Genomic DNA, 12,250 nt, shown 5'->3' on the forward strand with positions numbered 1-12,250 from the left:
AGTGCTGGTGCTTATACACGAAGCCACCATATTTACCTGGTGCTTATACACGAACCCCCATATATACCTGGTGCTCATACACGAAGCCACCATATATACCTGGTGCTCATACACGAAGCCACCATGTTTACCTGGTGCTTATACACGAAGCCCCCATATATACCTGGTGCTCATACACGAAGCCACCATATTTACCTGGTGCTTATACACGAAGCCACCATGTTTACCTGGTGCTTATACACGAAGCCCCCATATATACCTGGTGCTTATACACAAAGCCACCATATATACCTGGTGCTCATACACGAAGCCACCATATATACCTGGTGCTTATACACGAAGCCCCCATATATACCTGGTGCTTATACACGAAGCCACCATATATACCTGGTGCTTATACACGAAGCCACCATATATACCTGGTGCTCATACACGAAGCCACCATATATACCTGGTGCTTATACACGAACCCCCATGTTTACCTGGTGCTTATACACGAAGCCCCCATATATACCTGGTGCTTATACACAAAGCCACCATATATACCTGGTGCTCATACACGAACCCCCATATATACCTGGTGCTTATACACGAAGCCACCATATATACCTGGTGCTTATACACGAAGCCCCCATATTTACCTGGTGCTGGTATCTTTGGTTTAGGTTCAGGTTTCACCACAGGTGCTGGTTGATTGACAGCTACATCCCCATTATCCCCCCCACCCCCATCTCCCAGGTTCACTGCTTCTATTTGCATCTGGGAATTTAAGGTTTGTTAAAATATTTGTGTTTTTTTAAATTACAGAATTTATTCATATATAAAACCAAAATTAAATAAAACATTTTTTTTTTCTATAGTTCTCACAATGTAACAACTAAGAACTAACCAAAACATTTATTCCTATTATGCTAAGAAATGCCAAGTTTTATTTCATTCGCTTGAACTTAGATTTGTGTATTACAGTTAAAGGTTGGGTTAACCTTATACATTTTCACTGAAACGTAACAGATTTGAATGGTTTCAAAATGAAGGTAGCTGCCCATCAAATCTGTATTTTCTAAAGAACAATCCCACATAACCTAACAGACTTCCTAGTTTTAATACGGATTATGATAAACAAAACACTTTGTGATGTCACCTTCTCTTCTTTCTTTCCAAATCTTGCGATCAATTTCGGATTTTTTCGTTTTCCTGGTCGTTGCTAGAAGATTGATAAGTTAAGTTTGATTGACAGGTGGGTTTGATGGACAGATAAACTTAAAGCTTTAATTTAGTCGAACATTAATGCCTATTAAAAGTACAACATGACTTTTAATAGTAAAAAAGGCTTGTGTAGCGCGGCAACGGCAGACATTATTACACGGGTTTTCTGTTTCATACACCTCGTGCCAGCTTACTATTTACCACTCATTACTTTATGTTTTTTTATGTTTTCTGAATAACAGAAAGTTTGGACAACCTATTAGTGACCACTGGGTTGGAGCAAAAGAGTCAGTCTAAGGACAAATACACCATTTTCCAACTCAAAGATATATTTTCACCACCACCCACCAATATATTGATGTCTTCTTTGATCCTATCCTCTAGTTCTGATAAAACGTTCTTTTTCTCGTCATCCAGTCTATCCAATGCATGATGGGCAACCGCTGCATCAGCTTCATCATAAACTGGTTGTTCAACTCTGTAGTTTGTATTGTGGTTTATATAAGCATGGTTGTGGAAGATTAATGTAATATATGTTTATGGAACTATAGGCTAATATTCTATATGAGTGAGGTCATACAGTGTTTTGGGGACCTGGGGTTTATATTAGAGTTGACTATTATTTACCCCAACATTGTATAGGGGCCTGTGGCATATATGGTATGAACATTCAATTATAAGAGTAAAGTGTGACGCACCATAGGGCCTGGGATTTAGACTTCACTTAGAAAGGTTTGTATGGACTTTAGATATTTGCCGTTACCACAATATCATTATTATCTTTCGTTATTCCACAACAATCACCCACTTTTCAAACTTGACAGGTTTACGCTTGACTACTTTTGCAGCGACGTGTTGCTCCTTGCTCTCTCCCCCCCTCGAGTGTTGGATAAGAAAAACTGCCATCGCGAGCAATAAAAATAGAAATAACAATTTCTTCTGGTAGCTTGTACTCCTTTTCCATCTCTGTAATATAGAAGTTAATTGCACAAAATGTCTTGTAAATAGAAGACAGATTGGACTTGGTAAACGGCTTCTACATTAAATGATTATACTGAAATAGGGTTTATAGAGGGTTAGTAGTTAGCAGATAATGTAGGGAAAGATTCTTTACTAGAGCATATTCTTCTGCTACAAGGCATACAAACTTAGGTAGTGTTATGTTTTCATACTAGTTACGCGGTTAAAAGGTTATTTATAACTAAGCTTCATATTACAAACCCTTCTAATTGACGATATTGGGGAAAATGTAGATGAGGTGCTCTCGTTATCCAGTTGTAGCGAAACGTAATCTTTCTTTCCGTGCATTATGATGTCATAAAGTTATAAAACAGAAGTAATCATCACATTTTAAACAAATCTGAACAACAGAAATATTTATTAATTTTACAAATGAGTGTAACTTTTTTATCCTACATGGCGGGGCAACGACAGTCGTTATAACACTGGCGTTCCGTTTCATACACCTCGATTTCATACACCTCGTCAAATACCTCCGTTTTGAAACATTATAGTATTTCCACCAGAATTTACAGCTTAAAACTTCTGTATAAGCATTCATACGTCTTGTCATTATATAGCTTTTAGCATTAACTAAATATGCTAACCGAAGCTTCTTATAAAACGTTTGCAATTTCTACCGCAAGTCCAACGTTCAACATCTGTGCTTACTCAAGCGTGTAAACGTAATTTTGACAAAATTTGTAAATATACAGTGTTGCCAGATATTAAAACCATAGTAATAAAAATTTGCATGGATTAAGTAAAATCTATTTTTATATTTTCCAACGGCTCTCTAATACTCGGCTTTGTTTGTAGCCTGATGCCGCTCGTTAATTTAATAAACTGAGTTGTCAACCCCCTGGATACCCCAAAACATTGGCAAAACACAAGGGCAAAGTATGGAAAAGTTATCTTTTTTTAAATAAATAATAAAACAACATATTTTTTTAACAGAGGTGTATTCTCATGACCAGTGACAAAATCTAATTGGCACAAATTGATATCTTGGCACAACAAACTACGATAACTACTTTCAGGCAGAGAGAACGAAATCTCAACAGAGATGCAGTGAAACTTCTAAGTGCAGGAAATTAAAGCAAGTAACAACTTTTGTGTGAAAAAAATTATGCGTACTTTGTACATACAACGTTGAACTTAAATTATTTTTATAAAATATCGACAGCGAAAATACGCGGCACATTTGTGTAACTTTGTGGGATTCTTCACGCTTGCAAGTTCTCGCCTTCCATAACCCAACGATAATTACTCCTTCTACGTCGCAGCCTCACGATGGCGCTATCGATCCCCGTAGCAACCCGTTTATCACGAATATCGTCGCTAAGTCGAAGACGTGCGAGGTGCAACAATGCCACGTTGCGACTTGTTGCGCGAAGTGATTGTGCCAAACCAACGTTGCCCTGCAAACAATTAAAACCATGGTTGTAACTTTAGGGGCGGCTGGGTAACGTGTATCACCAAATTTTAAAACAGTGATGATGTTAAATGTTGCCCTGGGAATGATGAAATCATAGGTGTAACATAGTCATGGCAAGTTACACATTAAACTTTAGTTGTAACGTTTGGGTGCCAGGGTGACATGTTTCAGAATTACAGTTCTAAGCTTAAACAGCTTTTACCCTAATGTTAGGTGTATTTACAAACAAATAAAGCTAAAAAATAAGTTCAGCAATTTCCCCCAATATTTAACTAAAATATGGTTTCCACCCCCATGCATTCAGTAAAATGTACAACACACATGAAGCACTGTATTACAAACAATAAAAGTATATTCCAGGAATAATAAAGCCCCAAAATAAACAAACACATGCTGTACCTCTATCAAGTTATGAGCTTCTGGTAGTTGAGTCCCAGGGTGTCGTTGATAAACTTTTACAAGCGGTCGATTCAACCTTTCCCGTGTGCTGAGATCATTGTACGACACAGGGCCAAGTGAATAGCCCTGTGCTTTCTCTGTGAGGTCATAATGCCTTTGTGATCTATGAATGGCAGCTCTGTTCTCTCCATGGTTCACTTGCAAGTGTTGCTGGAAGAATTGTTTATAATTAGACGAGGTGTAGATGGTAGCACGCTGGGTGTGACCAATATATATTCACAATCTACTACTAATACATAAGCAGAAAGTTCAATTTCAACAATAATAAAATAACTTTTATTTGTCCGCTCAATTATGGTAGAAATGATTAAAAAATATTTAAAAACAGAAGAGATATAGTGACAAAAATGTCATTACAACAATTTTAATTGGTTAGACAGAAGTTACAACACTCACAGTTAAAGTAACAGTTTCAGCAACTTTTTGCGTCAATCCATTGTTGACCGTCATATGAGCCATCTTCTGCTCTGATTGACATCTGTATCATGTATAATGATGTCATAATACAACAATGATGTCATAATACATAGCATTGAACTAAATATTAGGAGTAAATTAAAGTTTAATAATTGTAGTCGAATGTGTCCTTCCATAAACAATCTACTTAACAAAGAGCTTTTGTAAGTGTAGCAGCCACGTTTTTATTTGACACTTTTACTCAAGTGGTTTTTACTCGTAGTGTCACTTTAAGGCTGGTGTTTTGCTGCTAATTCTCTTCTCTTTGTTGTTTTAACTAATTTGAACTTCGCTATTGTATTTAAAAAGATAAAAAAAGCTTATTTATTGATAACTAGGCTACAAGCTGCTGTTAAACTTTATTATAGCAGGTTAGATGGTCCATGGTTTTGTTTTGTTTATGAATGCTTTTCTATGATATAAATAACCATCATAACATACACCACAATGCCCATTATGACATCACAAGGCCCTTTATTACCTGTCAATTGTGTCGCGAATCTCCCGTCTTAGCGCAGCCGAGCTAACCCGAGCGTCAGAAGCTGATTGGACGGCTTCTGCTGCCTCTGGTGTGTACGGACCAATAGGATCTGGTTCGGGAGTCTCAGGTGGTTCGTATGCTCTGTGATGTCATAGTAGTTAGATTGTTACATCATGTTCAGCAGGTGGGCTCGTATATTGGGAAAGTTTTTTAAATTGTTTTTTAATAAGTATTTTTGTAACAATACAGGATTGATACAAATAAAAGAAAAAAATTAATCAGCTGAATAAATGTAACTTATTTACCCATACATAGTAGGGCAACAGCAGTTGTTATAACATAAGAATATATTTATTGTGCATTATATCCCATAGATTTTATTTCTAAGTTTACAGAACACCAACTTATGTGGCGTGGGATCTAAAGTTGTATCCACGCAACCATTATGTGAGTTTAATGGTCATTGTTTCATCATAAACAAGTTAAAATACACAACACACTGAGTGTACTTGAAACAATAAGTGATTGTTTCGTAACAATTCGTGTTTGGGTTTTGAAACTCCAACAAACTTCTTGTAGCATATATTAGTAGGCCTTCTGGTAAATACAAACATTTATTGCAACAACAGGCGAGACATCGTCATGTTTATACAACAGAGTTATTCACTTATATATCTCCAACCCCCTTGTGCTTGGTTGTAACAATAACATAAAGATCTTGGTTTCATGGTACAGTGGTTTGATCATGGTACAGTGGTTTGATCATGGTACAGTGGTTTTGAACAGTTCATTTATTGCTAGCTTTGTTTCAGAAAGGTCTAAGCTTCGCTATTAGTTTTTTCTTAACATTAGACCCAGTGTAAAAAGGTTGAGAAGCACCGACTGAAACGCTACAAATGTCCCGCTATTGTTCGCTACAAATGTCCCGACTGAAACGCTACAAATGTCCCGCTATTGAAACGCTACAAATGTCCCGCACCTCTGCTTTATGATGTCATAAAGTACTTACCCGGTGGAGTTTCTTCCAGTAGGTGTCACCACAGAGTGACGACCAGAAGCTGGCCTCGCTGACGCCACCGAGTGAGTGACGAGATCCAACACTCGGTTGCGCTCTTGCAATGTGTCCGACAGCCTCTTGCGGGCGCTAGCGAGCACCTGGGAGTTCGGGATTTTAATTACCACAATATTTTTTCATCGATATCAGAACCTCAGTGTTTAATATGAAGTGACAAAAGAGATTAAAATGAGTTAAAAATAGAGACATATCAGTCAAAGCAATCAATCAGATATAAAAAATATTAAAAATGTACATTTAAATAATTAATGGTATAATATTTTCAAATATTTAAGTAAAAGTAGCGCAATCATTATCTTGGCACCAATGTATCTGCCTATGACAGCAATCATTATGACATCACAAACCTGCAATTGTTTTTGCGTTGCTCTCAGTTCTCCCTCTAGTGTTCGTTTGATCCTGAGTAAAGTTAGTCGTTCAGTGTTAAGAAGATCGTCCGCCCCGTCCGTGCTCTAGGGGGGAATATATTAGTGAATAGATGTAACTATTTATCCTTGCGTAAAGGACAATTTAGACAACCCACAAAGAACCACTGTGTTGGAGCAATCAAAGTAAAGTTGGCACCAAGGACATAAACAGCAGCAATGGCAGCATTAAACCTTGAAAAAGTTTTTAATCAGTATACACCCATTAAACAACAACAATATTATTTTACAAAGTCTAATCAATATGAAGGACTTTTAGCAAATAATTTCTTTCCAGTTTTTCATAGAAAGACATAAAGTGTTCGAATGTCCTTGCAGGTTTGACCCTTACACGACCTCAATGAAGTAACAATTAGCCACTTGTGATGCGATAATATGACTGACATGTTTGTATTAAGCCCGATTTTATTGTCACTTTGTAACTTGATATGATACAATGTTGGGAAGTAAATACCAGAGTTGGGATAAAGTTACGTCTTATGAGTTTGGTTCAATCTTGCTGCATTTAAGATTAACCAAATATACTTTGTAATGACATTGTGAATAATTAAATGGTGTTTTTTTACACCAGGTATCCAAAGGCGAGCTACACTGTAACAAACAAAGAAATTTCTTAGCTGACTTGCACTGTACAATAACTGTATGGTTTTTTTATATCCCTATTTATAGTTTTTAATAATAAGCCAACTCTGGCCTTATTCCCAGGTTCCATGGCGTGTCTTGCCGAAAAACTTTACCCGTATAGAATAAAATTGAATCTTAGATCATATATTTCAATATAAATACCCGAACATTAACCCAGACAAAATAACTTTACAGTTAAATACAATATACACTGCTCACAATATAGACCGGGTTCAAACCCCACCCAAGGTACTCACCCTTTCCCTTGAAGGTCTTGACATCCGAATGAAGACACTTTGTTTACAAAGCAAAATATCTTTCCTGATATGCTCCAATGTTTTCTCCAAAGCTTCTTTACCCCGGATCAGTGACTTCATCTCTTCGTTCGTATCAAGGAGGTTTTCCCTTAATTTTACGACCACAGCCCTGGTTTGCCTCATGTAGCTATGAACCTTCACGTTACTCTGCAGGGCGCAGTTGTCGCGTAAAGTCGGCAAGGGATCAAGTTGACGGCCTAGGTCGGTGCCCTTGTCACTTTTCTGAATCACATTTTGCGAAACTTTGATGTTTTTGACGGTCGCGTCTCTCCAACAGTCAGGACCAATAGTAGCTGTTGCTAGGGGCAATGTAGCCCATGTTCCGGTAGCCATCTTGTTTTTTGTTCTAAGTTATATTTATCTAAACATCAGCTGTTTCTAACAGGTTGGCAACAAAAGTCTCTAACCAGGCACCCACTGGTAAATAAACAATTGTTACACAAGAAAAGGTACAGTTTCTATTCTATATGTTACTTCAAAACTAATAGAAAACTTTCTATTTATTTTATATGGGTGATGTCCTTCAGCATGCAAGGCTATTCGACTTGAGAATTAGCCCAGAGTTGGCCCATTCACTCAAGTTGGTTCTACTCCAACACTCAGGGTGTTACAATCCATTAGTGACCACTGGGTTGGAGCAATGTCCGTTAAATGTCTTGCATAGTGACACACACTAAGCATTAAACTCAGTGGCACGAAAGTTCTCCGGTACATAGCAGAATAAGCTAGTGGAAAGTGTTAGAGGTTGGTGGTTAGGGGGTTAGGTGTTGATGGTTAGTGGGTTAGTGGTTAGGGGTTAGTGCTGGTAAGCAAATAAGGTGGAGGGAGGATTCGTTACTTGCCCTCAACTTAGTATACTATAGTTAACATACAAAATAAATAGAAAACTTTCACAAACTAAACAAAAAACTTTAATAAAACAAAGATAAAAATAACACTGTTTTTTCAAACACATTATCCTTACGAAATCCAAGTTTTGAAGTACTGTTAGTATTTCTAACAAGTAAATACAAACAAAACGAGTATACGATAGTCAGTCATATCCATAATAAATTCCAATAATTTTTAAGCACGATATCGGTAAATATTTTGACGATTTAACTTAAAATTACATAATAGAGCATTAATTTTCGGTATATTTCAACACAATTACAAATAATCGTTAATTACTGCCAATTATCGCGTTAATTACATTTAAAATTAGATAAATTACCGAAAAGCAAACTCGCTAAAATCTTGGCAACTTTCACAGCTGATTTGGCGTTCCAAGCGTTGCTAGGTTACGCTTAATGCTCGAGTGATTTACCGCAACTCATTTATATTTAACTGGGGAGTGTCAACTGAATATTTCTTCAAAGCCATTATTTAGAATTAAATTAAAATAAATTATATACCTACTTGAATGATCAAGTTCTCATAAGTTTTTTAAATGGCTTAAAACCAAATAAATGCTTCTTCATGGAAACTTCTGCAATGCGCGTAGCCAATTGTAACCAAATGATGCCAGCTCATTAAGCAACACCACTCTGCGCAATACTGCTACCCAGAGAGTCGTATATGTTTATATACGGACTCTGCCGCTACCATTGTCGGCACAACCTTAACAACCCGAAGCCAATGGTCCAGCCATACAGATAAATTTGATGAAACCTGTCACTCATCCTCTTTCAACCCTACCATACGTATGCGCCACAGCTGCATACATCAATGTCATAAACTTTTGCAAATTGAAACGATTTGTATGTATTAGCAAGTACAAGGTGTATCAAACCAAATACCTGTAATCAAATACGAGGTTTTTCAAACTAAACTTGGGTTGTAACCACTACGGTTGCCCCGCCACACTTGGATAAATGTCCTTTATTTCTTAACATTGAATACAGAGTAAGTAACAATAAGATTCTTATACAGAAGTATCAGTATAATCACTCTGTGGAACAAGTGTAGTACCCTGGTATTGGAACGCTTGCATCCATTTCTGAGAATAAATTACAAAGTTATTTAATATTTGTATTTTATATGAATGAGGTTCTACATCTATACCCATCTCATACTTGGGAATTAGGTCACAGTTATTACCCCAACACCCAGAGTGCAGACCCCAGTGGGGCAGTTTACAGACACTCAATAATATAGATTCTATTCTATAAGGGTGAGGTCTTTAGTGAGGCACACCTGAGACCTGGGATGTAGTTCTATTACCCCAACACCCATGGTGCTACCATCTAGACCCCACTGAGGCAGTTTATAGAAACTTAATAATAGAGATTCTATTCTATAAGGGTGAGGTCTTTAGTGAGGCACACCTGAGACCTGGGATGTAGTTCTATTACCCCAACACCCAGGGTGCTACCATATAAACCCCACTGAGGCAGTTTATGGACACTCAATAATAAAGATTCTATTCTATAAGGGTGATGGCTTTAGCGAGCTATGGAAATTAGGAATGATGCCAGAGTCGTCCAATCACCAAACTTAAATAAATGTTTGAACCGAGACAACAAATCCAACTCACCTGTTTTAAATTTCCCTCTTGTTTCCATAGAAACACGAACGCACCAATAGGAATGCATAGCATCGATGATGCGGCTAACAACCAGCCAATTACATTCGCCCATGTAGGGTAAACGTATTCACCCACTGATAATGGCCGCCATTGTGAACAATAGAAACAAAATATCGCCTGGAGGGAAATTGATGTTTAATATTAGTTTCCCCAACCCAGTGGTCACTGATAGAGTGACTGAATTGTCAGCAGTACAGAAAAATAATCACCTACAAAGTTACATACATGATAACTTGTAAGTTGGCACGAGGTGTATAAAGCAAGAACACCCGTGTAATAAAGGCTGTCATTTTTCGGGCCATGCAAGGATTACCAGGTGTTTTGTTTCAGACACCTCTCAGCAGCATTTAACCTTGGGAATGTCTTCCAGGTCTTGTTTAAATTAGTTTACCGTGATAACAGTTGGGATGATGAAACGAAACGAAATCTCGAACAACTTCGGCAAACTGCGACCAGTCATTGTTTTGACGTCACACGAGAATTTATTGGCATTCCAAAACCAGCCGAGTGCGATGGATTCAAACATCGCAAGCCATAGTAATGTGATTGTGGATGCTCCGTAGTAATATACAAGCTCAAATATGCGAGGTCCGTACTGTGGAATATAATAATAGAGTCACGCTGGTTGTATAAACCACAATGAACTGCCCCTGGGTCAAGTATGGCCCAAATTCTAATCTCTTAACAAGAATTTTACGCCTATTGATGCACTGGGTTCGAATCCAGGGTTGGAGAACCAAGGATCCTGGGTTCGAATCCAGGGTTGGAGAACCAGGGATCCTGGGTTCGAATCCAGGGTTGGAGAACCAAGGATCCTGGTTTCGAATCCAGGCCAAGATATAGTTTACCAAACAAACAACTTACCGGTGTTAATAGAACCATAGTGATGCAACAAAACATAATTCCAACGATAATTGTCGTCAACGCCCGGTATTTAGTTGATGATGTCATAATAGGGTATGCATCGCTAATACCGACGATGATCCCTTCAAATTCCGCAAACTGCATTGTGGGAAAAATAATCAATTTCATGCTTTAATATATGAATGAATGGGATTTGTCTATGATGACAATTTTGTTATTATATGGCTGACAGATAAGACAACTTTTAGCGACCACTGGGTTGGAGCAATTGCCGTTAAGTGTCTTGCCCTACGTCTACAACTGTCTTGCCCTACGTCCACGTCTACAACACATACGTCTACAATGGTAGCATTAAGCTCACAACACATTGCAGATATAACGGATACCTCGTTATAAAAGAAATATCAATATATACCATACACCTCATGCTCGCTGCCAACTTACAGCAGAATCCACAGCCACCAATATAAACATGAGGAAAAATAAAACCGACCAGAATTGTGGAAGAGGCATCAAAGATAATCCAACTGGATATATTTGGAACACCAACCCTGGACCTGCCATGAAAAACATTTGTTTATGTTAAAGTATAATAAGCCATCTCTGGCCTTAATGAATGAATGTAACTTTATCCTTGCGTAGCCAGAAAACGACAATCATTATAACACCTGTGTTCTGTTTCATACACCTCGTGCCCGCTTACGAGTTACCACGTATGTAACTTATTTATCCTGGCATGGCGGGGCAACGTCAGTCGTTATAACACGGGTGTTCCGTTTCATACACCTCGTGCCCGCTTACAAGTAACTTTATGGGTGATTATTTAATGCATGCCCAACACAGTTAGTTTTGTCCTTATAACTACATTGTATTCTCACAACTATTCACTCACCAGATTGAATCAAATCTTCTACCTTGACACCCTGTGTGTGTGACAAGTGACCAAGTAACGAAAATGTTACAACCCCCATTAACAACGACGTTGCTGCCCCCAGTGGTACGACATAAATCGATTGTCTAAACACACAATTTATGGAATGGTTAGGCTATAATAATTGGAATAAAAAAGTTTTAAAAAAATCTGGGAAACTTAAGTTTTATCTTGAAAAAATCGTTAAAAAACAAACAAAGTTTTACTTTAACATTTATTTACACAGAATACATCACATGCTGTGTGGGACTTGGCACCAGCATACACAACAATGCCACATACGCATACTAAATATACTTTTAATGGCTCATCTGGTATAAAAACGAAGTGTATTTCCAACTTTTCCTCCAGCAAGACCTTCAGGGAATGGATGGCCAACCGAAAAGTTGGAAATACACCATGTGTTTCA

General features: G+C 37.8%; 3 protein-coding genes and 1 long non-coding RNA gene across 4 annotated transcripts in view; 1 reads left to right on the top strand and 3 right to left on the bottom strand.

The window, feature by feature from the left end:
• Positions 1-2,587, bottom strand: part of LOC100182098 — a 2,871-nt gene extending 284 nt beyond the window's left edge. The window contains exons 1-5 of the mRNA XM_026835806.1: positions 2,428-2,587; positions 2,015-2,172; positions 1,555-1,684; positions 1,142-1,204; positions 578-759 (exon numbers count right to left, since the gene is read on the bottom strand). Coding sequence (XP_026691607.1) covers positions 578-759; positions 1,142-1,204; positions 1,555-1,684; positions 2,015-2,172; positions 2,428-2,514 — 620 coding nt within the window. The 5' untranslated portion in view covers positions 2,515-2,587. The remainder of the gene's footprint in view (positions 1-577; positions 760-1,141; positions 1,205-1,554; positions 1,685-2,014; positions 2,173-2,427) is intronic.
• A 563-nt stretch (positions 2,588-3,150) lies between these two features.
• On the bottom strand, positions 3,151-7,917 carry LOC100184464 (coiled-coil domain-containing protein 105). Its single transcript, XM_002120358.5, has 7 exons — positions 7,421-7,917; positions 6,462-6,566; positions 6,049-6,194; positions 5,040-5,180; positions 4,499-4,580; positions 4,043-4,252; positions 3,151-3,626 (listed from the first exon to the last, which is right to left on the bottom strand). Exons 1-7 carry the CDS (start codon positions 7,811-7,813, stop codon positions 3,432-3,434), a joined length of 1,272 nt encoding a protein of 423 aa, XP_002120394.1. The 5' UTR covers positions 7,814-7,917; the 3' UTR covers positions 3,151-3,431.
• A 70-nt stretch (positions 7,918-7,987) lies between these two features.
• LOC113474537 lies at positions 7,988-8,386 on the top strand. Its single transcript, XR_003396202.1, has 2 exons — positions 7,988-8,228; positions 8,259-8,386. It is a non-coding gene; the product is annotated as an uncharacterized LOC113474537 (long non-coding RNA).
• An 812-nt stretch (positions 8,387-9,198) lies between these two features.
• On the bottom strand, positions 9,199-11,949 carry LOC108949754 (sodium- and chloride-dependent GABA transporter 3-like). Its single transcript, XM_018813253.2, has 6 exons — positions 11,803-11,949; positions 11,355-11,467; positions 10,911-11,048; positions 10,438-10,641; positions 9,996-10,163; positions 9,199-9,458 (listed from the first exon to the last, which is right to left on the bottom strand). Exons 1-6 carry the CDS (start codon positions 11,879-11,881, stop codon positions 9,384-9,386), a joined length of 777 nt encoding a protein of 258 aa, XP_018668798.1. The 5' UTR covers positions 11,882-11,949; the 3' UTR covers positions 9,199-9,383.
• Positions 11,950-12,250: the final 301 nt, after the last annotated feature.

This window comes from Ciona intestinalis, chromosome 9 (genome assembly GCF_000224145.3).
Source record: "Ciona intestinalis chromosome 9, KH, whole genome shotgun sequence".
In the NCBI taxonomy this organism is placed as follows: domain Eukaryota; kingdom Metazoa; phylum Chordata; class Ascidiacea; order Phlebobranchia; family Cionidae; genus Ciona; species Ciona intestinalis.

Excerpts from the sequence above, each read along its gene's own strand:
- LOC100184464 (XM_002120358.5), bottom strand. The coding sequence starts at position 7,813 with ATGGCTACCGGAACATGGGCTACATTGCCCCTAGCAACAGCTACTATT. Across the intron at positions 6,195-6,461 it reads CAACGCAAAAACAATTGCAG|GTGCTCGCTAGCGCCCGCAA; the intron begins GTTTGTGATGTC and ends CCGAACTCCCAG. Across the intron at positions 5,181-6,048 it reads ACTGGAAGAAACTCCACCGG|AGCATACGAACCACCTGAGA; the intron begins GTAAGTACTTTA and ends ATGACATCACAG.
- LOC108949754 (XM_018813253.2), bottom strand. The coding sequence starts at position 11,881 with ATGGGGGTTGTAACATTTTCGTTACTTGGTCACTTGTCACACACACAG. Across the intron at positions 10,164-10,437 it reads TCATCCCAACTGTTATCACG|GCGATATTTTGTTTCTATTG; the intron begins GTAAACTAATTT and ends ATTTCCCTCCAG. Across the intron at positions 9,459-9,995 it reads AAGAGGGAAATTTAAAACAG|AAATGGATGCAAGCGTTCCA; the intron begins GTGAGTTGGATT and ends ATTTATTCTCAG.